A 25,798-nucleotide genomic window follows, 5' to 3' on the forward strand; every position below is an offset into this window, starting at 1 on the left:
GAGGGCAAGCTGCCTAGCTGACAGCTCAGTGGCAGTGCCACCCAGGTGCACTGTGACAGGCAAATGCAAGGGTGCCAGGGGAAGGAAGTGGCACGGTGAGCTATTTAGAGAACTGGCCAGGGCTATGCCCCGCCCCGCCATCAGCACAGTCCTTTCCCACCCACATACATGGGCGTGCCTGCTCCTACGTCCCCTGGCAAAAGCCACATCACTCAAAGGTCTCTTTAACCGCTCAAATTCACTCCGAAAACACATACTAGGGGGCCAGCACACTTTGCTCAAAACGAGATCTAAACTATTCCGAATTCAGAGTTGGGGCAGACTACGGAAGTTAAAATGAGGTGAGGGTCTTCAGTCCCCACAAAAGGCAGTCATCCTGTTCCTTCACCCCAATACCTAGGGAGACCAGCACCCAGAGAACCAGACAGGGAGGAAAAGGGGGCGGGGGAACCCTGGAAGGCCAAGGCAAGGAGACCCCTGAGGCGAAGAACTGGACTTAAGGCAGGGGGTGAGAAGGAGCTGCTGGCTCCTCCCCATACAGAGATGAGGCAGCAGGTCCCTGAAGCCACGAGAAGACAGCAGGGCTGGGCTGGCTGGAGACGGGAAGGGAAAACACTTGTCGAGGCCCACAGGGGCCAAGCAGGGTCCGCAGGCTGCGAAGTGTGGACAGTGGTCTACGGTCCACCCTTCCCTGGGAAGGCAGGAATGGAGATGAGAGAGGCTCAGAGGGCAGAGGTCAATGACAAGGGCCAAGACCTCAGGGGTCTGTCTTGTGCTTCTCCTCGGGGGGCAACTGCCTGGACGAACCACACTGGAGGGAAGGCAGGGGTTCCCAGGTAAGGCTGCGAGCTTTTCATGCTCTAAGCACAAGTCGATGGGTGGAGGGAGGCGCCGAGAGCTAATGGCAAATCCTGCCAGCAGAGAGATGCCCAACGCTGGCTCTGCGCAGCAGGAGTGGCCTTGCCCAGGCGCTCCGGGTTTGTTGAGGGTGGCTGCTGCCCTGTGCATTTGGCACTGTGGCTCTCGGGAGTCCCACCGCTTTCGCAGGCCACTGGAGAGAACCTGCTACACGAACTTGGGTTTGCAGTGGGGCTCAGGCAGGACGGGGCAACGAGGAGGAGACTGCCATCTGGGGAAGGCTGGGGCACGGAGCAGGGGAGGCACTGATTCCTGCAGGGCCTGGAGGGACAGAGCGGTCGTGGGAGGAGCAGGAAGATGTCCCAGGTAATGAGGACAGCAGGGTGGTCTACTGGGGGCCACGTGGGGGAGGAGAAGGATGACAGGAGAAAACTGGGGAGGGTAAGTTCATTCAAGTAAAAAAAAAAAAAAAAAAAAAACAAGAGCAAGAGGAAGAAGGGGGCCCGGTGTATAGCCGGGCCTGAGACCCAAACCCCTCCCACCCTCAGGCCCCCGGAGTCTCCTGCTGCCCTTGCAGCTGCACAGTCACACCGAGGTCTCAGACTGCAGCCTCATAACAAACTTGTGCGACTTGGGATCCACAAACTCCTCGGAGAGTTTGAAGAAGGGCACCTTCTTGGTGCTGACCACCAGACTGAAGTCCTGGCGCTTTAAAAGAAACACGATGCCGTCCTTGAGCCCGTTGGTCACCGGCTCCTCGCTCACCAGCGTCCACTGCTTGGCCAGCCAGCGCTCCTTGTGATATTGGATGGTGGGTCCAGCTGCCAAGTACCGCTCCAGGAAGGCCTGCAGAGGCAGAAGCAATGCCATGGGAGTGTCCCGCACCAACCCACTGGCCATCACCCGTAGGGCACAGCAGCTTCCCAAGACAACCTCGAAGGGGCAGGAAGGGGGCTCAGGGCACCTGCTTCACAGACTCCTGTGTCACAGATGAGGCAGCTGGGGCAGCTGGTGCCCATGGAGATGAGGAGGCTCCACAGAGTCAGGATTAGAACTCAGCCCCCCAGCTTGCCTCTTCTCCTCTTACCCTGCAGCAGGCTACGACCTGTGCAAGCCTCCCTCAGTCTTCCTTCCCTCCCATGGGATTGGTGCCAAGCAGGTCTGTACCAGGAAGGACTGTGAGAGGTCAAGGTGAAAGCGCAACCCCTTTAGCTGCCCGTGCACTCTAGGAGGTTGGCAATACAGCCAATGGGTGAGCAGTGGCTCAACATGAGCAGAGGATAGAGGTAGAGGTGGCAAGGGGGTGGGGATGGACTTCTGGAAGTGCCACAACCCTACAGAGATGAAAACAGGTCTCTGCCATCCCCCCATGAGCCCCAAAGCCTCTGCTCTCCTCCACTCAGGAACTTACCCCCACGCAGATGGTGCGCATGTGGGTACCAAGGAAAGAAGACATTGTAAGGAGGAGATAGAGAGAAAGAATGAAGAGAAGTGGAGGGTGAAGAAAGAAGGAAGAACATGGAGGAAAGGACGATGGAGAACAAGAGGCTCCTGAGCAGGGGCTGGGAGCCGCGCAGGCCTACCTTGGGCGTCATGTCATGTGTGATGCAGAACTCCAAGTGCTGCAGGATGCTCTCCATGGTGTGGTAAGGCTGCTGCTTGGTGGTCCGAAGGTACTTCTGCATGGCACGGGCCATGGAGGCAAAGATGGCCTGGGCTGCCTCCCGGGGGTCCATCACCTCTCTGGGGTTCTTCTGCTCCTCCTCCTGCAGCCGCTTGATGTGCGTGAAGGCCTCCTCCACGGCTACCACGAGCCTGGGGGACAGGAGGGAGGGGTCTGGACCAGATGCCCCAGCTCTCGTCCTCCAGGACCTGGGTGAGGCTAGGCCCACCCCAGTGCCACCCACACCAACTAGAACCAAGAGCTGGACTTCTGGAGGACTGAGGGCGGAAGAGGGAGGTGAGGACGTCTTTCCCCCAATGAGGGTAGCACATGTCCACGAAACTGACTAAGCCCCAGCCCAGAAATTCAGAAAAGCCCAAAGAGACAGTCAGAGCCTATGCTACAGAAACAGCCCAAACAACACCCTGGGATCACCAGTCAAAAACTAGTACACATGATTGTATCAAAATCACACACCTATCCAGCCATCGTAGCTTGAACAACATTGAAGGAAATAAAAGAGAACTTCAAAAATTTCATGGAAAAATGAAGCAAAAAGTAAGTTTATCTCTAATGAAAAAAAAAAAAAAAGAAGAAGAAGAAGAAAGAAAGCTGTGGGCCTAAGTAGCCTAGTGGCTTAAGTCTTCACCTTGCATGTGCCGAGATCCTATATGGGTTCTGATTCGTATACTGACTCCTCCACTTTCCATCCAGTTCCCTGCTTGTGGCCTGAGAAAGCAGTCGAGGACAGACCAAAGCCTTGGGACCCTGTACCCGCATGGGAGACCTGGAAGAAGCTCCTGGATCCTGGCTTTGGATCGGTTCAGCTCCAATCATCACGGCCTTGCAGAGTGAACTAGCAGACAGGAGATCTTTGTCTCTCCTCTCTCTGTAAATCTGACTTTCTAATAATAAATAAATAAACAAATCTTAAAAAAAAAAAAAAAAAACGAAAACAAAGAAACCTGGGCAGGCATGATGACACAGCAAGGTAAGCTGCTGTTTATACTAGCATCCCAAGCTGGAATGCCAGTTCACATTCCAGCTGCTCTGCTTCCTGTCCAGCTCCCCGCTAATGTGCCTGGGAAAGCAGCAGAAGATAGTTCAAATGCCTGGGCTCCTGCCGCCGTGTGGGAAACCAGGAAAAGCTTCAGGGTTCCCGGTGTCAGCATGAGCCAGTCCTGGCCAGCACTGCCATGTGGGTGAACCAACAGAATGTCATTCTGCTTTGAAAATAAATAAACCATTTTTTTTTAATTTGCGAAATGCATGTATAGCTCTTCATAATCCAAGAGTTTGGTGAACTTTTTGAAGGTCCCTGATAGACACGGATTCAAACGTTTTTCATCCCAATACAGGTATCTTTTAATTCCAGTTTCCATGACTTTTTAAAGTACCCTCATACATGCGGGATCCAAAACCAGCAAGTGATTAATGTCTAAAATATGCAAAGAATCCACTGCAAATCAAGAAGAAAAACCAAGAACTCGTCAGCAAAACAGGCCAAAGGACGTAAACCAACAATTCATGAGACGCCTGAAAGCTAAAAAGTAGATGCTGTGGTTACTGGTTGGTAATTAGAGAGATGAGAAATAAAACGTTAAGATGATGTTACATCTCCTCCAAAATGGGGGGAAAAAGCAGGAGGATGACTATAACCCAATAGCAGGAAGCACACTGGGGGTTTTCTGCGAACTCTTACGCAGTAAAAAGACATGAGGGGCCAGCGTTGTGGTGCTGCCAGGAAAGCTGCTGCCTCATCCCACTTGGGTGCCAGTTCAAGTCTCAGCTACTCCACTTCCGATCCACTCCCTGCGAATAGTCTTGGAAAAGCAGCACCAAGTACTCGGAGCCCTGCTCACCACTGAGGAGACCCAGATGAGGCTCCTGGCTTCCATGTGTCCCAAGTTGGCTATTCAGCCTTCTGGGGAGGGTAAACTAGTGGATTCAAGATCTCTCTCTCTCTCTCTAACTCTTTCAAATAAATAAATATTTCTTTTAAAACTGTAATAAAACCTTTAAAAAAAAGAATAGGCAACAAACTGGATCCACTCACAACGTGAACAAATCTCAAAAACAGCATTTGGGCCTGGCGCCCGTTGCAGAAGCCTAGCAGCTAAAGTCCTCGCCTTGAAAGCACCGGAGATCCCATATGGGCGCCGGTTCTAATCCCGGCAGGCCCACTTCCCATCCAGCTCCCTGCTTGTGGCCTGGGAAAGCAGTCAAGGACAGCCCAAAACCTTGGGACCCTGCACCCATGTGGGAGACCCGGGAGAGGTTCCTGGTTCCTGGCTTCGGATTGGCGCAGCACCAGCCATTGTGGTCACTTGGGAAGTGAATCATCAGATGGAAGATCTTCCTCTCTGTCTCTCCTCCTCTCTGTATATCTGTCTTTGTAATAAAAAAAATAAATAAAAATAAATCTTAAAAAAAAAAACAGCATTAAAAGCAAAACAGAAAAAGAAAAGTCCAAGTGCATTAAAAGCACACAGAAACACAAGCCGATGCTTAATTTGTACAGGAAGTTATACCCACAAAAATGAGAGCCTAGAAAGTGGGAGTGGAAGGAGAGAGGATGAGAAGAAGCAGGAAACTGTATTAAGAACTGTGAAAAACTGTATGACAGTGTGTTAATTGCTGAGAAGGGTGAATCACGCAATTCTCTGTACATGACGTCCAAATACAAAATAAAACCACCTCGCTTAGGAGCAGGAACAGACTGACCTATTAGACCAAGGAAAGCAGTGAGGCCTGCCAGCTGGGATCCAGAACCCCAGAGTCCTGGGAACCCGTGAGCTTGGGCTGGGCCTCTGGGCAAAAGATGGGTGCATCTGAGCACGGGTATAATTTCTGTCCATTTGTTTCCCCTAGGCATCTCAGCAAAGTTCCTTTTATTTTTGTAAGACTGATTGATTTGAACGGCAACATCTTCCATCTGCTGGCTCACTCCTGAAATGGCTACAATGGTTGAGACTGGGCCAGGATAAAGCCAGGAATCAGAAACTCTACCCAGGTGTGTCATGCGGGTGACAGGAACCAAAGCACCTGGACCTTTATTCACTGCTTTCCCGGGCCCACTACCAGGGAGCTGCATCAGAAATGGAGCAGCAGGGACTAATACTTGCACTCACACGGGATGCTGGTGTTTGCAGGTAGCAGCTTAACGCACTAAACCACAAGGCCAGTCAGCGCCAGTAAAGTTCCTTTTAAAAGATCCTTCTGCCTCAGATGAATCAAGGGCAAATGGTTATCACCAAGGTAACGAGGCGGAAAGAGCCCCCTTTGTGCCACCGCAGCAGCACAGGGACCCCACAGAGCCCTGCCAGGTGACAGGTCAAGTAAGGCCTTTTCTGAGATCGCTGGATACACGTTGGCATGTCACAGAAACAGGGCCAGGGTTCTCTGCTCCACTGCAGTGGACTCCAGCCTCAAATGTCCAGAACAGGACTCGGCCACCTCCCTCCCTTGAAACTGGGAGAATGTGTGGGAGGAGAACCAGTCCCAAGCTCTGTGCTCCTCTCCCGAGGTGCCAAGGTGCCTTTGGACAACGGCAGGGTCTGGCAGCAGGATGTGCCCAGGAGCTTCTCCAGGCAGGACTGAAGTTCACCTGATAGAACAGGCGAAGGGAGAAATGAGGACAGTATTCACGAGTCTACCAAAACGTGGGCACCAGAACCTTCAGGCCCGACTGGGAGAAAGGCTGGTCCAGCCTCAGGGCCTGCTCTTGCAAGAGTAACTCACAGCCCCGCATGGGGTCCCTGCTCCTGCTGCAGTGGGAAGAATTCAAAGACATCCCTGATTTGTGCCAGATTTCCATTCTCTCTCCGTTCAATCACCCTGGCACATTTGTGCAGAGGTCAAATGCCAAGTGGCTTCACTGTAACCTAACAAGATGATCCTCTGGGGCCCAATCTAATCACGCACACCCTTTAAAAGCTGAGTTCGCTCTATCTGACAGCAGAAGTCAGAGAGAGACCTGATCCTGCTGGGAAGGGTGAGACATCATGCTGAACAACTGGCCCGTGGGGTGAAGGAACAAGACAGTGACTGCTGACAAAAGCCAGTGAGCTTAGAAGAGACAGCCAAGCTCAGACCAGAGCTGACCAGATTTCCATCTGGGAGGCTCAGGCAGAGGGTGCCGCCAGCCTACACCTGACCCACGGAGGGGGGACAATACATGTGGGCTGTTGGCCAGCCCTTGTGTGCAATGTCATCTATTATGACAGCAGTGGAAAATGGATACACACGCTCGGCCATATCATCACTGTCCCCATTTCTGGCAGCTCCCCAGCTGTCCACAGGTGCCCTCCACCCCTCCCCAGCCCAGGGACCCACCTGGCTCTCCGTTTGCGCACCCTCCGCTCGTGCTCAGCCTCCTCATAGTAGTATTCGTTGTGGCTGTTGTCCCGCCTGCGGGCCGCCGCTGCAATCACAGCCCGCGACTGACCCGTGGAGTTGTTGGTGCTGTTCTCTGCGCAGGGTCAGGGCAGATGGCATGGTCACAAGGGCCGTCAGACTCTTCCACCCCAGCAGCTCTGGACACTGCAGTCTGGTGTGTCCCCACCACCCAGCCACACCTCCCGTTCCCACCCTTCCGGGATGCTGCCGGGAGAAGCTGCAGAGGAAGGCAGCGAGGACGGCACTGGAAGGACGAGAGGCCCGCAGGCATGTACGCCTGCCTCGTTCAGGAGGCTCTGGCTGCCCACAGCCCAGGGGTCTGGACCAGGACCAGAGGAGACACAGAGGAACCAGATCAAGGGTGGCGAGCAGGGGATACACCATAGCAGAAAGGGACAGCAAGTAGAGTCAGCAGCTTAGCCCAGCCACCTGAAGCTGAGAGAAACGACAGAACAGAGGAGCTGGAAGAAGGCAGTGAGGGAAGAGAAAAAAAAAGAGAGAGACGGTGACTTGGAGTCCTGCTGAGAGGAAACCAGGAGGGGTGGAGGAGCAGGGCTGCTCACCCTCTCCGAGGGAATACACCTTGAAGCCAGACACTTTCTTGGCCAGGACGGACTTGGGCAGGTTGAGGAGGGCAGGGTTGTAGACAGGGAAGTCATGGTAATACTTCTCCAGGATCCACACGGCCACACGCTGGATGCTGTGGGGGAGACGGCAGGAGGGGGAGGGAGAAGGGACAGACAAGGGGCGCAGGGGGAAGGACACATCAGGGCAGGTCGGCAGGGCGGGAGAGGACACTCGCCAGGGACACGCAGCTTCCACAAAGCCTGCTCCAGCCTGAGCTCTCTACTCACCAGGCTCCGAGCCTTCCCCGGGGGTCAGGCCTGCTACTCTCTCCCTGCCACACTAGAGCCCAGAAGAGGCAGGGCCTTGGGCCCTAGAGCCAAGCCTAGAGGCTCCTCTTCCCTCTCAAGAATTTCCCCAAGATCCTCTACAAGACCCAGGAGGAGCCACCGATTCTCTGCATGGCCTTGGCTGGGAGTAAGGGCTGGGAGGTTTGTAAACCACCTGCCCACAGGTTCTACTGGGAGTTGAAGCCCCCTCCCACTACCCCTTCCTCTGGGGGATCACCACTCTGGCCAGCTTATCTCAGGGACCACTCACTGAGTTCTCCCTACAATCTGGGTATCCAAGGCAGGACAAGAAGGAAATACCAAAAACTCTTCGTGTTTGTGCCCCCAGGCCCCTCCTCCCATTGGTCCTCCCCCTCTGAGTCTCTCAATCTCTAATTGCCTGTTCTCTCCCAACTCAATCCCCAGCACATCTCACCCACGACCCTGCACAAAACAGTCCCGTAAGGCAGTAAACTCTTAGTGCAGACTCCTCAATTCCTTCCCACACAATCCTCCCAGACCATCATCTTCTGACCCCAGTGTGCCCTCAGCATCCTCCAAGTCCCTTTACCTGCCCCATTGTTCTCCCTGCACTGGCCCTGCCTCCTCCCACATCTCCATACCTGAGATGGCCAACGTTGTAGAAGCGGCTGGCCCCGTCGGTGGAGCGCACGACCTTGAGCGTGAACTGAGGCTGGAGCTGGCGCAGCTCCAGCAGGACCACAGCCAGATAGTGCACGAAGAGCAGGGCATCCACCAGCGACACGGCAAACTGCACCACGCCCTGGTAGCTGCGCTCCCGGGCATCCAGGATGCGCACGCCGTAGAAGAGCCAGTAGGAGACGACGAGCAGGAAGACAAGCACCATGAGTAGGGCGCGCAGCACAAAGACACGGGGCAGTGAGGCCTTGGGCCGCCGGAAGAACAGCGCCCAGCTGCCCAGCAGCAGGATGAGCAGCTTGAAGGCCACAGAGATGAAGAGGCCCTCGCAGGCCGTCCCGCACGGCTCCAGCTCCTCCCGCCACAGCAGTGGGGGCAGCAGCAGGAATGCCAGGGGCGTGAGGAAGGACAGCAGCGCCAGTGTGGCCCCCACGGCCACTCCCAGGTGCCGGGAACAGTCCAGTGGGACGCTGTCCTCCATGTCCTTGGCAATGCGCGTGAGGTCATCGTGGGAGATGCTGTGCTCAGAGGTGCCGGTAACGACTGTGGTGGTCTCTCCCCAGTTGTCATCCTGCAGGCAGCAGCAGGCCACATGGAGGGGCACAAACAGCAGCATGAGGGGAAGGAAGCATGGGAAGGGAAGAGGCAGAAAGCAGAGAGGATCATGAGCAACGAGGCAACCTCCAGAGCATGTGTTGGGCTGCCCCAGGGGTCCAGTGTGGCCTCTGCAGCTTTGACGTCTGAGACCCTGGTTCTAGAGGAGTGGGGTCAGCGAGATAGGCCCTTGGGAACACAATATACACACCAAATCCACGGGGGCAGCCCCACTGGAGAGCGAGACCTGTCGGCAGACTCGCAGGCAAAGGCTTAAGAGCTGAGTCCAACTTGCAGGGAACAGTGGGACCTGAGCTGACCCTGGGGGCAAGTGGCATGAAGTAGGTGGACAGGATTAGTCACAACTGAATACATACATGTTAGCTCAAAATGTGACCTGTGGCCCAGCAGCACGGAGTCTGTCAAATGCAGAACCTCAGGCCCACGCTACATGTTCTGCCCCAGAATCTGCATCTGTCCAAAAACCCATCGAATCATTCAGCAGTCAGATTCTAGAAGCACTGCCCTACATCCCTGGCAGCTCATGCAGCAATCCATGATTTCAGCAGGAATGGCACGAACCAAGGAACCTAGAGGACTGTGAAAGCTGGACACTGACACGGAGGAATGGAAACAGCAAGATGAGGCTGAGGGACCTGAGGATGGGGTTGCAACACCAGGCTAGGCGACACGCACTCAAGGTTTCTGATAAACACACAAACCTGACAAAAGCAGCATATGGAAAAGAAGGAGATACTAAGAGCCAAAGGAAGGAGGGAGGTGGGGAAGAAATCAGGACAGGACATGGCGACACTGTGCCCACCCAGGGGCAGCTCAGTGCCCACAGTGCAGGGGCAGCCTGTCCCTAGAGACAAGGAGCTGAAGGCTGAGATGCCCTAGCACCCTGAATGTGGTCTGCCAAGCTCCGCCATGGCTGGGGGTCACCCCATAAGTGACCTGAGGCTGCTCCTGGTCTCAGGACCTCAGACATGCTGACTACTCCTACAGTCAGTCTGTGCTTGGGAACTCCTCCCCGGCAAGATAGGAGCTGATCTTGTCACGGGGTCACTTCGAGAACACAGGAGGCCTCGTCCCAGGAAAAGGGGGGCAGAAGAGAGAAGGGGACCTTTCCTGCTGGTACTGACCTGCTCCCAAGACCCAGGAATCAGCAGAGGAGTAAGGAGTTGAGAGCTGCCAGTCCTCTAAGACGCTCCCAAGACGGAAGGGCACTTGGGCAACCTTGGGTGTCACTTCAAATCCTGTCTCTGCCATCCTCTAGCACTGTGCCCTGCCCAGTGCCCTCCCTGCCAGGGGGGGCACAAGAGGCCACAAAGGTCAGAATCCTCTCCTACCCTCTCAGCCTCACCTCTTCCCGCTCCCCCTGGCTCCATCACCACTACCTACCGCAGATCCCCAAACAGCCTGCCTGCCTGGCATCCACCAGAGGAGCCAGACAATATCCAATACACAACCCAGATCACCCCTCAGCTTTATGACTTCTGAAGATAAAAAGGGAGACGCCACTGCTTCCAAAGGGACCTTAGCTAGAAATCACTGTGAAACAAAGTCCTGCCTTGGGACACTAAGCCCAGAGAACCCCGGTGCCAGACCCCTCCTCCCTCGGTTGCTCTGTCCTAAAAAGCAGGTTTGCTGGGCCTGCCCTTCGCTGATGTCATGGTCTCTTAACTTCTCCAAGCAGTGGCCTGCAAGCCCCTGGCCTGGACCATCTCATACAATGCCACTCACCCGCTCGTCCCCTCGCGTGGACTCATTGTCCAGCAAGGGCTCTCCTGGGGCCTGGATTGTCACCGATTTGTCCCCACGGCTCCCATCTCGGCTCTTGGATCGGTGTCGGTCCCGGCGGTCCCTGCAGTCAGAGGAATGGGCACGGAGTGTCACCAGGGAGAGCTAGGATCATCACCTCTGCGTGTGTCCCCAACCCGCTGCACACCACCCATGAGGCCCACCTGTGCTTGCGGGAGCTGCGGGAGTGGCCCGACTTGTAGGAGTAGCCCGAGTACTGGGACTCGGTGTCCATGGCGTCGGAACGCCGTGCCTTGTAGCGCTCCAGGGCCGCGGGCTGGGGCCACTTGGGGGGCCCCACAGCCACCTCCTTCAGTATGGGCTTCTTCAGGCCAAGAGGCACCTTCAGGAAGTCAACCGTCGCCCTGAGGGACTCTATTTTGCTGGACGGGTGGGCTTGTCTCAGAGAAAACCAAGCGGCGCTCCTGATGAGAGAGATCATCTCGCTAGAAGTGGCTCGAGCTCCTTCCATGGTCAGAGTGGGGAACAAGAGTACCCACACGACAGCCACGGATGTCCAAAGCCCCCACTTCTGGCTCTGTCCCAACAGCCTCCCCGCACCTGACCTCCTGGCAAGATCCTCCCCAGCAAAACTCCCCCAGGAGGACCCCCCCCACACACATCGCCGAGGCCCCCGGAGGGGAGCCTCAGCACAGTGCTCCACCCTACTCAGCCAGGAAAACTGGGGCATAGGGGACGCCAGTTCGGTTTGGCATGACAGATGAAGCCACGTGAACCTCGGACAGCAGAGGCAGCCCACCTCTGTCCAGAGGCCACTGCAGGCCTTGCATGCCCCCTCCAGCCTCTTCATTCATAATTGTCTGAGTCTGTCCCAGTGGGTTGCTGATGGCTGCTGATCCTCCTGGCATCGGCTACACAGAAACACATCCAGTTACTGCTGTCCTGGTGTGCATGTGTGCATTTGTGCACGCGTGCATGCACACTAGGGGCTGTGTAAGAAACTCTGGGCGGCAGCAATAGATAATATAATGTGCAGGGTGAGAGGAGAAGTCATTCTTGAAAGCTCCAACAGAGGCACGAGTTTTCATGGTTACTCGCAGGCTGAGGACAGTGGCTTGCTTCAGTGCTCCCTTGCTAATGATGCAGGCAGAAATGACCTCACCTTCTCCCCCTTGCCCCAGGTCCAGCCCCTCCTTATACTACCACCAGTGCCCCCTCCTCTCCGCGCCTGACCCCACTGCATATCCTCACTGTGCACTGAGCCGATTCTTACAGCTGCACCCACTGACTCATCAAATCCTTTTAGGCGCCTTCTGGAAACCACACTTTGCGAGGCCCCAAACATGTGGCGGGGCAGCAGGACTTGAGTTTATAATCTAACCGGGAAGATGCACACTCAACAAGTACACAGGCAAACAACCAATCCAACCACCGTTCTCGCGAAAGGAAAGAAGAAGGGACCTGTGGAGGCAACTCCAGGCAGCAGGCGTTCAAAAGGCGGTTTCGGGCGGTCTCGCGGCCTAAGCAGAGGACCGAAGGAAGAGCAAGCGTTACTCAGGCAGAGTGGAGGGAGAAGGCTGCTGCAGAGCAAAACCACACACAGGAAGGACAAACGCAGACAGGAGCTCAGTGCATTTGAAGAACCAAAAAGGCCAGAGGAGTCCAAGCTGAAGACGGAGGGTGCAGAAGCCATGCAGCAGAGTCAACTTCCAGGGAGGGGCCAGGTGAAGATGCGGGCTTTATCCTAAGGCCAGCCTTTGGGGGTGGGGGCAATGCAGGTGCAGAATGGAAAGAAGGGAAAGTAGAAACAGGGAGATGGGAAAGCAAGTCACTTTGGCAGTGAAGACGTGGCTGGGGCAGAACTGCAGGAGAGCAGAGAAGCATGTCTCAGACCCCTGCTGGGCATGCAATCAACAGGACCCAGGGAAGGGCTGGCGTTGCTGGGGAGGGGGACTCAAGAATCCCTGGCCCGAGCGAGGTAGCTGATGAGAGCGCCACTGGAGAAGGCAGGGAATGCTGGGAAAGAGGCAAGTTTGGGGAGGAAGCTCAGTTTCCCATGTGCTACATTCAGGGCAATGAGTGTCAGAGCTGCTGAACCAGAGGTAGCCTCGGGCGACAAGGCCATGGCGATGCCTGTAATCAACCACAGGCGGGGCAAGTTAGGGACCCCAAGAATGCCAAAATGTACCCATGTCCAGGGAAAAAGAGCATACAAAGTGGTAAGCAGGTGAGGCCAGGGGAGCAAGGGTCCCCAAGAGTGAGGTCCCAAGCCAGACAAGACCCCACTGCATATTGTTTTAAGGGCGGAATGAAGCCAACCAGATCAAGTGCTGCTGGGTGGCTGATTATGTAAAAAATTAAAACAGCTGTGATGGTATAAATTCTCCCCAGTCCTTCACGCTACCAGCACCTCACAAGTAAGCACCCTGACACAGACGCATGTGTGCCCAGCTCCCATCTCATTAAGCTCGGAGCAAGTAACTAATGCTCACCCAGCAACAACTACACCTCTCCAACCTCTGTGGAAACAGTGACTGCAGGGAAATGAACTTTATTCACTCCTCCTCCTCTTTCTCCTTGCAGTTCTCTGAAGGCAATCCACAGGCTAGTCATGGGCGCCAGTATCCCACATCAAATCCAGTGGGTGGTAAGGACACGCTTATAGGACAGAGACAAGAACCTTCAGCCAACCCTAAATCTGTCTAAACATCCTTGCCACACACAGAGCCCTGGGTCCCTTTGGTCTACAAATTACACCCTGAGCTCCTTCACCATGTCTCTGGAGAACCCATTCCACTGGTTTATTGTAGTTGAGATGTCTCACCTGCACCCCTCTTGATGTGGTTCCTGTCCAGCCTTCCTAGTCCTCCTCTTAAAGAGGGAATTCTGCCCTTGGTATTCTCAGATACCAAGTGGGTTTAAAAGGACAGAGGATTGCAATGCAAAGGGGGACCTGCCAGGACTGTAGCCTGGACAGACACTAGACCCGGCTGGGCTTCCCACAGCCTCATCCCCATCCCAGATGCCCCTGTCTGTCACAGCCAATGGTAACTGGAACCTGGAATCTACCCTGAAGATCTGGGTTCAAAGCCTATCTCTCCCCTTGCCTTGCTGGGTGACCCACAAGCAGGTTACCTAACTTCTCTGCGCATGCAGCCTGCTAGACTTCCTGATAAAATAGAGAAAACAAAAATGCTTAGTGCATGGGGTTGATGTCAGGATCATGGGGGTGAAAGGAATGCTTTTATGCACTGTTCTCCTAGTAATTAAGCAATTAATAAGTTCCAGGATCACTCATACTTTGATCCCAGACACTTCCTGGGAGACCAGAGAAAGAGAAGTATAAATAAATCCCGCCAATTGCACTATAGAAGACACACACATACACACACACACACACACACACACACACACACACAATCCTGGCCTGAACCACCACTTCAAACACACACAAGGCAAATTGATGCCTCTGTGTTTCCCCTACAAATAAATTTCAAACCAGACAAGGGTGCCCAACGCCTCCCAACGCTCTGTCCTCAGCTCCTTAAGCCTCCTGCTCCCTGTCGTCCTCTCTAGCTACTTAGCAAAGACTCAACATGAACCCCGCTCTCCTGACCTGCCAACCCATCGAGGTGCCAAAAGGCACCCAAACATGCTCCTCCCTCCCTTCCCTTACCAAACCCATGAGGCCAAAATATAAATGCAGCTCCTTGCCTGCTGTCCCTTCAAGGAACCCAGGCGACCAAAGGGAGCAGCGAGCAGCAGGGGTGGGGAAGGAGGGAAGGCGAGGGATAGGAATGAGCAGAGGGAAGGGCAGAAGTTCCCCCCCACCCCCAACTAATCAGTCTCAGCAATCAGGGCTTTGGAGGGTCTCCCGGGTGGGCAGCGTTCCCAGGGAGGAGGGTGGGGGAGGGGATCCGTGGATGAGATCAACAAGTGGAAATGTCAGAAGGATGACGGGGGAGAACACAGCCCCAGCTCGTGCAGAGCAAGAGCCTGCGTCCTGCGCTGGCAGGGGGGGAGGCAAAGCGGGGCCATGTGTGTCACCACATCGCACCTCCACACACATCACACTCAGTCCCCTGCTCAGTCCAGCTATGGATCCTCTAGGGTTAAAAGGAGGCCAGGGAGGAGAGAGGAAGGCAAGAGGGCCTGGCACACAAAAAGAGACCCTTCTCCCCTCCAAAGGCCTTTCAGAAATAAAATTAATGGAATGTGTCTCAGTACCATCCCAAGGGGCTTGAGGGGGGAGGGCTGAGGGGAACGAGGGGGCTTTTGTCCCGGCTGCCCAGCTTCTCCCACATTGATCACCATGGCAACCAAAGCCCCCTGTTGCCTAGGTGATGGCAGCCGGGTCCTGGAACCCATACCCAGCATCCAAAGCGAGGAGGTTATGGAGGTAGGGGGACAGGGACAGAGGGGAAGAGAATGGGGTTTCTCCTCTGGCAGCCCCAGCTTTTGTCTGAGCTTCGGCATCGGGTTTCTTCAGGAAACAATTGGAGGCCTCTGGAAAAAACACACTCAGAACCTGGCAACAAGCAGAAGGAACAAGGCCCTGGGGTATGTGTGTGGGGTTGGGGGATAGCCAAAATACAGGCCAGAGTGGACGGACGCTTCCCCCTTCCCCAGTCACAGGAGGCGACTCAAGTGGGTAAGACACAGAACAAGAGCTGGCACCCCATGAACGGCGCGTGCTGACGACCGACCAACCGATGAGCAGTCGCAGGCGGCTGCAGACCCTACTTCATGCCACCTCGCTAGTCCTGGCCCCCCTGCAGCCCAGTCCCAGCTACAGGAGGCCTAGGGTAGGGGGACAAGGCATAGCGGCGATGAAGATAGCCCGGGAAGAAGCCCTGTAGGAGCCACAGAAGAAAAGGTGGGGAGGACATGACACAAATACACACCTAAGGGGGCATACCTCACTTCACCTGCAACCAGGCCAGGGCTGAGGGATCATGCCAACAGCGCCGCAGGAAGCACCTGCTTTTGATTGTAGAAAGGATTTCGGAGGGGAAAGCGGCCAAGAAGCCAGATGTTCTCCTTCTGACAGGGGCAGGTGTCACGTAAGACCCCTTTCTCTTTGCAACCAAGCACTAGGGAAGGGAGGCCCCTGTGTGTGGATGTAGGGGGGCAGGCCCAAGGACCTCTTCAGACCCCCACTGAAGAGGAGCCTCTGGGCCCTTGCCCATTCAAGGTCTCTGGTTCCTACACCAGAGCCTGAGACTTATCGCACCCCATTCCCCACCACAGCCCACAGGCAAGCCTGACGATCCCATGGGCGATGTGAACACGTGGGCTCCCCCAGCCCTGACACTGCTCCCCAAGGACGGCCCCGACGTCCGAGGGTATCAATGTGAATTCTACTCAAACAGCTGGACACTCACCTTCCTAAGGCAGAGGGGGAGCAAGAACCAAGCCAGGGGTCCAACCTTCCAGCCTAGCACCCAGAAAATCTAGATATGTATCCAGAATAGAACGCCTGGCCAGGTCCTGAGGCAGGGCAGCAGTTCACCACCCTTCCCACTCCAAGGCCCTTGCTTTGCCTTTCACAGATGGGTTCAGCTCAGCCTGCCCAGTCAGGCACCTAACATGGTTTCCACAGAGGACACCGGCTACACCACCAGCAATCCCCTCACTCCCCTGTTCTCATCCCCTCCAGGAGGACAGCGCAGGTAAGTCCACCCCATTTTTTACAGGTTCCAGCACTAACCTGAAAAGGGGCCTTAAGGGTACTAGCAGGCCCTGCGCAGTGGCCTAGCAGCCAAAGTCCTCACCTTACACGCGCCAATATCCCATATGAATGCCAGTTCTAATCCCAGTGGCCCCACTTCCCAGCCAGCTCCCTGTTTGTGGCCTGGGAGAACAGTCAAAGATGGCCCAAACCCTTGGGACCCTGCATCCCAGTGACCCGGAAGAGGCTTCTGGTTCCTGGCTTCAGATTGGCTCAGCTCTGGCTGTTGCAGCTACTTGAAGAGTGAATCATCGGATGGATGATTTTCCTCTCTGCCTCTCCTCCTCTCTTCATATCTGACTTTCTAATGAAAATAAAAATCTTAAAAAAAAAAAAAGTACTAGCCCAGGTTTTACCAATAAAAACATGGAGCTCAAACAAAATGTGAGACCTAACCCACATCACCACTTGTGGGGCAGACTTTTCCTGCCTCCCCGAACTGGTAACTTGAGATATGTTCCCCTCGTGTGACACTGGGCTCCTCCATGAGTCCCCAGCTGCCTTCTGGCGCTTTGCACAGCCATGGCCACAAGACCAGGATGGGAGAGAACTGGCTGACTCTTGTGCTACGCCCTCTTCTCTCCACTAACAAAGGGACAGAGACCGGACAAGTGCAAGACAACTCGGCAGAGACCGAAGAGCCCCTGCCTCACCAAGGGGTGGCTTCTGTCCACACACCCACTGCTCCTGCAAGCCCTGAGGCCCCTTCATCCAGCGCTGCCCAGCTTTGCTCAAGCCACAGAGCCCACAAAATGAACAGGCAAGGACAGGCCAGAAGTGTCCAGGCCTGTGCCACGGCCTTCATGCCCGCAACCTGGACAATGCAGTGGGCTGAGGGATGCGAAGGAGCTGGCCCCAGGTGCCCGCCCCCGCCCTGCTAACCAGGCAGTCTCCCAGTCTCAGACATGAGCTCACCATCCTACAGCCCCAGGGTCGGGGCAGGATCCTTCTCCTCCCCAACCCAGGAGGGGCGATGCCTGGATCACCAGATCTCAAGGTTTCCAGAGCACTTCAGCAGCAGACCCCCGTGCACACAGCTCCTGAGGAGGGCCCACCAGCTGGGCTCCGCGCCAGGATACCTGAGCCAGCGAAGGACTGAAAAGGAGCTGGGGACGCCAGGGCCCGGCCCCTCTCCACCTGCCTCCTGCCTTTCCCTCAGCCTATGGCAGAGGTGAAGTCTGCTTCCTCTGAGCCCAGATACACTGCAACAGCAGCACACACACACAGACACCCACGCTCAGATTCCCCCCTCACAAAGCTGGAATGGCTCCTGCCTGCCCCACCCGGCTCCACCCACCCTGGCTAGGCAGGTTCTGTAGAGACCTGCTCTGCCCGCAGCCCCAGTCTCTCTGGCACCCCCACCCCCATCTCAGCTCCCAGAAAATCCCCGCCCCCAAACCAAGCACACACACACACACCGTAGTATCCCATTCCCCAGTTTCCTCAAATCCAATCCCAGCCAGTCTGGAAGGGGAGGTGGGCGAGGGGTGGGAGCTCCTATAGGAGAAAGGGTGAGTAATCCCTCTGGCATCTGTCCCAGGTGGAGGCCAGAGGGGAGACGGGACACCAAGCCTGTGGGAAGGTAACCAGGGCTTCCAGATGCCTGGATGTTCCACTGAATTCTCACCAATGAGTAGGCCTCACAGTTACCACCCCCGGGCTTGGAGCACAAGACTGGCCCCTACCTGCCCTCTGAGGACCAGGTAGAAGAACCAAGAAGGAAAGCAGGCACCTGGAGGTGTGCTCAGGGGCAGAGCCTGGGTGGACAATGGGAGGTGGAGAGGCAGTGCTAGGCCAGGGGCCAACACGCTGCACCCTCCCTACAAAAACATACCCCTCTCTTCACAGTCTGCCCAGCCCCAAGAGCCCTCAAGAGCCTGCTTACCCAGCCGCTGCTCCAGGTCCCAGTCACTTGGTAGCCACCTTGGGTTGGGCATGCAAGCAGACAGCTGGACCCCAGGAAGCTGTCTCAGAGAACTGAGACATCAGGAGGAGTGATGGGGAGGAACATATGGGGACATTGCCAGCAAAGGCTGGTGTGGATGGGAAAAGCAACGGAGCGGGCCCAGGGTGTGAGACGCAGCGTGACTGGAGGGTGAGGGTGGCAGACCTGGGCTTCCTTCCCCAAAAAGCCCCCGCTTGAGTCCAGAGCTCAACGAGCAAGCAGGATGGTTCTTACCTAGATGAACCCAGCCCGGCAGGAGGCCCCCACCAGCCTCCACCGACCTGACCAGCCCTGAAGGGTCTCACTCCTTCTGAGGATGCTCCAATCCTCCATCCCTTGTATGTGCCACTGCCACTCCTGGAGTAAAGCAGGTGTCAACAGGCGTGTTTCTCTTCACTCTGTTTTTTTAATCGCTGCATTCACACCTCAGACTCAGCACCTGTTTCTGTCCACCCACCCCCACCTACCCTACATGCCAGCTCCCTCACCCAGCCCTGACTCCACCCCTCCCCTACCCTGGCCTAGCTCCTCCCCCAAGAAATACACCGTTTCTTCTGGCCAGGCTTGGCAGGGGAGTAGGGGGGTACACCAGCAACAACAGAACACAAGCAGGGGGTGCGAGAAGATACCAAGGACAATGAGGACCAAGCCCCTCTCCATCACAAGACCCCAGGATGCAGGTGGCTTACTCATGTCCCATCAGCACCTCCTCCTGGAGCAGCGCCAGGGTCCTCCCTGAGACCCTGCCTGATTCCACCTCAGGGGAGGCCTTCTCTCCTCCTCAGCTGCCATTTGGGTTTTTATCTGCTTTGCAGGGAGACGGGCAAAACCGTTCAAGTTCACAAGGAAAGGCAATCATGAGAAACCAGCTCTAACTGCAATGAATGCAGGGAGAGGGGAAAGGGAAGTACAGGGAGGACAGACAGACCCAGCACAGCCTTTCACGGGCTACATCCTGGATGAGTCGCTTGCCTGCTCTAAAACTCAGTGTTCTTAATCTGTGAAATGGGAACCTATTGTACCTATTGTAGTGGGTTACAAATTGTTGGTGAGATTCCGCTCACAGATCACAGATGTAACGGATGCTCAACAAAATGTTAGTTCCCCACCTCTTTCTCCTTTAGCCAGTGCAGAGTCAACTCTCTCCACTTCCTGGTTCCAATAGGCTCCTGGTGAGAGGTGAAGCAGATGGAATCAACTCTGGGTGTGGGGTCAGCCCCTCCCTGACTTGGGTCACATGCAAGAACTGACAGGGCAACGAGAGTGACCCTTCCACCTCCACCGTCTGCTTCTTTCTCCAGGGTCTCCCGAAGCCCCACACCTCCTCTCCTCTCCTCCCTCCTTCCTCATGCACAGCGAGGCAGGGCCTGGGCTCTAACCACCTCCCACTCTCCTCTGGGCTCTAAGCTGAGCCATGTGTGCACCGGTAAGAAAAGGGGACCCCAAGCCTCCTGCCCCACCCCAGCCCCCAGCTTCTTCCCACCCTCCCTCTCACTGCCCCGCCCTGATTGCCAGGATAGCCTCCGCTCTGCTGATTCCAAGCCTGCTTCTCCCAAACCCGTTCCCAGCTGTCGTGTCTGTAATTACTAACCTTGCCAGGGGCATCAGACAAGCTGAGCAACACCTCATTTCCAAAGGGCCCCACCACGGAGAGCCTCTGCCGCCTCCTCTGCAGCCAGAAGAGTGGAGCAAAGGGAGAAAGAATCCACCTGGGCCACTGCAGCTTGACCCAGATCACAGCAGGCAGGTAACAGACTGCCAACAAGGACAACAATGTTGTGGCACGAAGGTTAACACACTGCTTTCGATGCCAGCATTACACAGCAGAATACCTTTCCAGGCCCAGTAGCTCCACTTTGGATCTAGCTCCCTGCTAGCGCACCTAGGAACAGTGGAAGCGGCCTCTTCCGCTCTTCTGGGAAGACCCAGATGGAGTTTCAAGCTTCTAACTTGCGCTTGGTCCAGACCTGGCTATTGCAGGCATTAGGGGAATGAACCAGCAAATAAAGATCTCTCCCTCTGATGATCTTTCAAATAAGTAATAAATACAGCTTAAACAAACAGGAACAGGAGTACAGGAGCCAGGAAAAGCCAGGGTGTCCACAGGAGCTTCCAGGTCCATCCTTCCTGCTAGGGCCACATCTCCCCATACACAGGGTTACCCAGCTGTGGAGAGTAAGAGGAGGAATTTTAGGCCAATGCAGAGAGAGGGGAATAAGCTGATGCCAAGTAAAGCAGGGATGCAGGAGAGAGCCACCCAGGAAAGAGGAAAAAGGAACAAATGTAAAGTCTCACCCCCAATCCAGACCCTGAGAACAGGCAGTGACCTGAGCCTCTGCTCTCTCCCTTCACGCCTCCACCCCCACCCTTCCCATCCCATAGCACCAGGAAGGAAAGGGATGATTAACTCCATTTTATAGGCAGGGAAACTGAGGCCGAACGCCCAGGCCAGGCTTCCAGACCCAGAGATCCCTCGGGCTCACACTGAGCTTCCAACAGCAGCACTTGCCCCAGTCCTCTCCTTTAAAAGCCAGTTCAGGCATGGCCACACTAAGAACTGAGGGGCTCACACACGCCACATGCCACCGTGCGGGCAAACCTTGGAAACATGATGCCAAGAGAAGGAAGCCAGATCCCCAAGGTCACACGCTCACAGTGTGACTGCATTTATCCAAAATTCCCAGAGCAGGTAAATCCACAGAGACAGAATAAGGACTGATGCTGACAGAGGCCGATTCAGCATCGGTGACCTAAAGGGCACAGGTGTCTTTTTGGGACAGTGAAAGGATCTGAAACGACAGAGATCGGGTGGTTGCCATGGTTCACAATAAGATGGTTAATTCTACATTAAGTGAATTTCATCTTAATATATTTTTTTAAAAATCCAGCCAAGGTGACATTTCCTGCAGGAACCTTCTATAACCATTCCAGGTCCAAGCCCTCTTCCTCTACACTCTAAATATACCTGCACACAGCACTCCGCAGGTGAAACATGGTAAAGCCACATGTTTATGCAGTCTCCCCCCTGAAAGCCTGTCCTGGCTGTCCCTTGACCCTGGTGCTTAGCACAGAACCTGGCAGGCGGCAGCCAACACCTAATGTGGTCTGCCAGGAAAAGCCCAGAAGCCAAGCCTGGCTCTCCTGCCCCCCACTCACACTTCCATCCCTTACAGCAGCCCCCACTTGCTGAGGGTTTCCTATGTGCCATGTACAACACACTCCCAGGATTATTCCATTTAATCCTCATACAGCAAAGAGGCAGGGCCTATCATTAACGCCATTTTACAGGGCAGGCTTCAAAAGTTACCTGTTTTGTCTGAGGTCACAGAATTAGGAAGTGGAAGAGGCAGAATTTCAGAGCAAATTACAGGCAGGAGGCCAGTGGGAACAACCCCTGTGGAACAGCGCAGCGTAGCCTTCCCGGGTGATGCCTCTCACAGCCCGAAGGCTGGGGAATGGGGTTTACTAATTTGCCCAGGGTTACACCACTACTAAGAACTAATCCCAACCAAGTCCGTCTGACTCCTCCCTTTGGCCTCACAGTGTGGGACACTGTCAAGAGAAGAACAAGCAAAGGAGAAGGCTGGAGTTCCTGAAGTTCAGGAAGGGGGGCAGGGAGTCCCATTCCTCTGTCCTCTTCCCCCAAAGCCTAGACTAGCCAAGTTCCCTCCTGCTGGAACCAGATAAATAGGGCAGCAGTCTGTCCTGCTCTAGACTCAAACGGGGGCCCTTGGAAGACCTGGAAGAATTAGAAGGAGCAGAGGCTGACACACTAGAGAACCTGACCCTGGAAGAATGGAAGGAAACAGCAGGCAGGAGCAAGACAATGGAAAGGAGGGGCCAATGTGGCTGTGGCCACTGGTTCCCAGTCTGGAAGTACTTATAGAAATGGCACTTCCTATTGTCTGACCACAAACCATCCTCCCTGGAAGAGAGCCCCCACTAGCAAAATGTAGCATGCATATGATGAGTGTAGACAGAGAAAATAAGGTACCTTAGAAGACTGGGACATACCATCTTAAACGCCCTGCTAGCCTCAGGAATGCTAACCATCAAACAGGTGTTGGGTTTAGGGGAGCTATGCATCAAGAAAACAGGGACAAAAAGTCTAGTTTTTTCCTACTCTGCCCCATCATGACTCCCAACATTTTCTACCCCAATCCGGACCTTGGTGGAGAGACCTGCGGCTGGCGGAAAGATGGAACATTCCAATGGCACATGCCCATTAGATTCCAACATTCCATTTCCATTCCATTGCGGTGCCCAAAGGCTCTAGTGAGTACCTGCAATGCCAGCCACAGCTCTGAACCCTGGGTATCGGGTCCTCACTTCCAACGGCAGGAGGAAAATGGTTCAGGACCTGTGATGGGGGAGTAAGCCTTGTGTCTTATATTAGGAGATGGCCAGTCCCTTCCCTTAATCCCAAGAGAGAAAAAGACAGCGAAGGAACACTGGTCGCTGCCGTTTCTCTGGAGACAGAGCCATCTACCTGCTGGAGAGCGGCTGAATTCCCAGCACACCATCAGGATGGTTGATGGGCTGTCACAGGGTACCCATCCCTTCCCAACCCACAGACATGTCCCTCTTACAGACTCAGTCCAGGTCCCGACCCCCAATTCCATCCCAACCATGCTTCTCACCAGGGAAGAGGGCAGACACAGGCACACTTGCAGACTCTGCAAAGATCCCCTCCACATCATCCTCAATCCTGAGGTCCAGGAGCCCCAGCTGTTCCTTACAGGCACTGGCCTCCAGGCATGCCCCTTCCTCCGGCCTGCATCTCACACCTAAATCCCAAGGTTCCTTGGGAACATCAGGATTCCAAGTGGCAGGAGAGACACAAGGGCACGGATACTGCAACCTACAAGATCCTCCCAAGAGAACTGTGGCCTGCGGGGCGGGGAAGAGGGGAGCGATGAAACGTGGCTGGGAGGCCAAGAATCCACCTCTCTGACCAGCGGGACCCAATCTACAATGTGGGAGAGGAACTTTTCTTCTCTTCCTCTCCCAGAGCCCTTCGCATTTCTCTAGGAATGCAACCCCTCTCCTCCTTTCCCCACCATATACACCTCTTCCAGAAAACCTCTTTTCCTGAGGCAGGTCTCTCATTGGACAGTCCAGACTCGTCTACCCGTAAGTCTCAGAGATTTAAGGTTCTTCTCTGGAAGACGGGCAGGATCATCCAAAGATCCTTCCCTTTGCACACAGTTGGGAAAAAAATGTGCCCGCAGTGACAAGAGGTAGTTCAGAAACACCCACTCACACTCAGCTAAGCCAGGCACGTCCACTATTTCTTGCCTATCAACACAGGTTATGCTAGAGAACACAGATTCATCCCCAGTACACCCACCCCTGGTACACAGGTGCACACACATCATCTGCATAACCCCTCCGCTCTCACATCCCCCTCCCTCAGCAGGGAGACTCCTCTTTCCCATAAAGCCCTCTCCCAGGCCACACATGTAGACACACACCCCCTTTCCCTGAGCACACACATAAGCGCAGACCCAAACACACAGCAGATGCATGCATGGTCAGCCACTCCCTGGGTGCACATACACTCCAGTACAGAAAAACACCTCCACATCGATAACCCCGGGGCCCACCTGGGGGGTGGGGGGGGGGAACAAGCAGCACCTCAAGGCAGGCAAACGCACAAAAATAATAATATAATTTTTAAAAGAATATCATAAAAGAATCACGCACGCCGTCTCCACCGATCCTTCAAAACTCACTAGCGCTGAGGCCACAGTCTCCACGATGGGTAAATGTGAGAGCTGAGAAGGATGCTGGCGTCTGTACCCTGGGCCCCCACAGCCACTGCCCGGGGTCTCCTCCTCCGGCTCCCCGGCCTCCACCCCACACCCTGAATGCAATACCTGCCCGCGTCCCTTCCCACACGCCCGAGGTGTGGATGCACCCCCCTGGGCACCCTCGGCTTCCAGAACCTCCACACTCCAACCCTGCACCGCCTCTCCCGCACCCACCCCCCACCTCCAGCACACGCGCCCAGCCTCGGCTTCAGCCGGCTCCCTGGGGATCATCAAGGCCCCCGCCCGGGCCCCGGGCCCAGGAAAGTCCCCGGCTCGCCAGGCCAGGGCTCCGCCCCCTCCCCAAAGTTGGGGGGTGGGGTACTCCGCGGAGAGCGGACCGGAAGGGGGTTACCCCGAGCCCCCCTTCCCCCAGAAGCCACCCGCTCGCTCTAGGGCCGGGCACCCCTTAGCCTCTTGTACGATTATCCCCCCACCACCTTCTTTTTTTCTTTCTTTCTTTTTTTTTTCTTTCTTTTCTTTTCTTTTTTTTTTTTTTCAAACTTTGCCCGCGCCCCCGCGGCCCGGCACTCACCCGCCGCTGCGAACCGCCGGTGGGCTCGGCGGGCGCCCCGCTCGGCCCGGCGCCTTTGTATCCGCGGCGCCCCGGGTCGCTCCGAACTCCGCGCTCCCGGACGGGCTGCGCGGGCGATGGGCGGGTGTCGAGGGGGGCTCCCGAGTCTGGGCACCCCCTGCTCCGTCCCACACCGCTGCGTCCGTCCCCTCAAGGCCCCGCTGTGGGGGCTGAGGGGGAGGCCGGCGGGATGTGAGGGGCGGGAGGGGGGGGCGCTCAGGCTCCCATGGCGGGACCCGGGAATCCAGGAATCAGGGATCGGGAATCAGATCGGGAACCGGCGGCGGAGGGGGAGGGGACGGAGTGGGGGTGCAGGGGGCGGGGGCGCGCGCGCTCCCGGGTGCCGCCTCCCGGCTGTTCCCGCAGCGCCCGCCCCTCCCGCCGCCGCGTCCATTGTCTGCGGCCGCGCTCTTCCCGGAGTCGCCGCTCCCCCGGCCCTCGGCGTCCACGGCCCCGCGGCCCTCACGGCTCCCCTCGCGGGTCCTGGGAACGGGCGGCGGGGCCCAGACCCTAGCCCGGAACGGTGAGCGGGACGAAGCTTCGATGCTTGGCCCCAGCCCGCTGCCACCCCTGGAGCCGTCCTCCTCGACCTCCCTGCGGCAAACGCCGAGCCCCCCGACCCCCCAGGGCTGGCTGAGTTTTCTCCTTTGGGGCCACAGACCGGGCGGCACGAAATCCAGCGGAATCTGAGACGTGCGAAGATTGATTTTTTTTTTTTTTACTCCCTAAGGCTGCAGGAAGGAAGATTCGTCCCTCTTTTTAATTAGTGAAGACACTCCCCTCTTCCGTTCTTATGGTGATTTCCCCTACAGGATCACCACCGTGCATCATTCCCCCCCCCCCAAAAAAAAAATTTAATTACTCGATGTGCTAGCTGCGAGCAGCGACCGCCGTGCCAGTCTGGGATG

General features: G+C 55.7%; 1 protein-coding gene across 4 annotated transcripts; it reads right to left on the minus strand.

The window, feature by feature from the left end:
• Positions 1 to 1,094: 1,094 nt before the first annotated feature.
• VANGL2 (VANGL planar cell polarity protein 2) lies at positions 1,095 to 24,940 on the minus strand. 4 transcript variants are annotated; one of them, XM_041003378.1, is made up of 8 exons: positions 24,852 to 24,940; positions 11,034 to 11,294; positions 10,813 to 10,933; positions 8,436 to 9,043; positions 7,483 to 7,619; positions 6,857 to 6,992; positions 2,442 to 2,673; positions 1,095 to 1,704 (listed from the first exon to the last, which is right to left on the minus strand). In XM_041003378.1, the coding sequence occupies exons 2-8, from the start codon at positions 11,102 to 11,104 to the stop codon at positions 1,444 to 1,446; spliced, it is 1,566 nt and encodes a 521-aa protein (XP_040859312.1). In that variant the 5' UTR covers positions 11,105 to 11,294; positions 24,852 to 24,940; the 3' UTR covers positions 1,095 to 1,443. The 4 variants fall into 4 exon arrangements, with proteins under 4 accessions (XP_040859312.1, XP_040859309.1, XP_040859310.1 ...); XM_041003375.1 differs by lacking the exon at positions 24,852 to 24,940 and having other exon boundaries at positions 11,034 to 11,724; XM_041003376.1 differs by lacking the exon at positions 24,852 to 24,940 and having other exon boundaries at positions 1,403 to 1,704; positions 6,857 to 6,985; positions 7,479 to 7,619; positions 11,034 to 11,724.
• Positions 24,941 to 25,798: the final 858 nt, after the last annotated feature.

Source organism: Ochotona curzoniae, unplaced genomic scaffold (genome assembly GCF_017591425.1).
Source record: "Ochotona curzoniae isolate NIBS_2020 unplaced genomic scaffold, NIBS_Ocur_1.0 scaffold_2683, whole genome shotgun sequence".
In the NCBI taxonomy this organism is placed as follows: domain Eukaryota; kingdom Metazoa; phylum Chordata; class Mammalia; order Lagomorpha; family Ochotonidae; genus Ochotona; species Ochotona curzoniae.

What these genes read in the sequence shown, in the direction of transcription:
- VANGL2 (XM_041003377.1), bottom strand. Translation starts at nt 11,680, where the DNA reads ATGAAGAGGCTGGAGGGGGCATGCAAGGCCTGCAGTGGCCTCTGGACA. An exon ending in CGCAGCTCCCGCAAGCACAG is followed by an intron (nt 10,934 to 11,033) that starts GTGGGCCTCATG and finishes CTCTGACTGCAG; the next exon opens with GGACCGCCGGGACCGACACC. An exon ending in CACATGACATGACGCCCAAG is followed by an intron (nt 1,705 to 2,441) that starts GTAGGCCTGCGC and finishes CTGCCTCTGCAG; the next exon opens with GCCTTCCTGGAGCGGTACTT.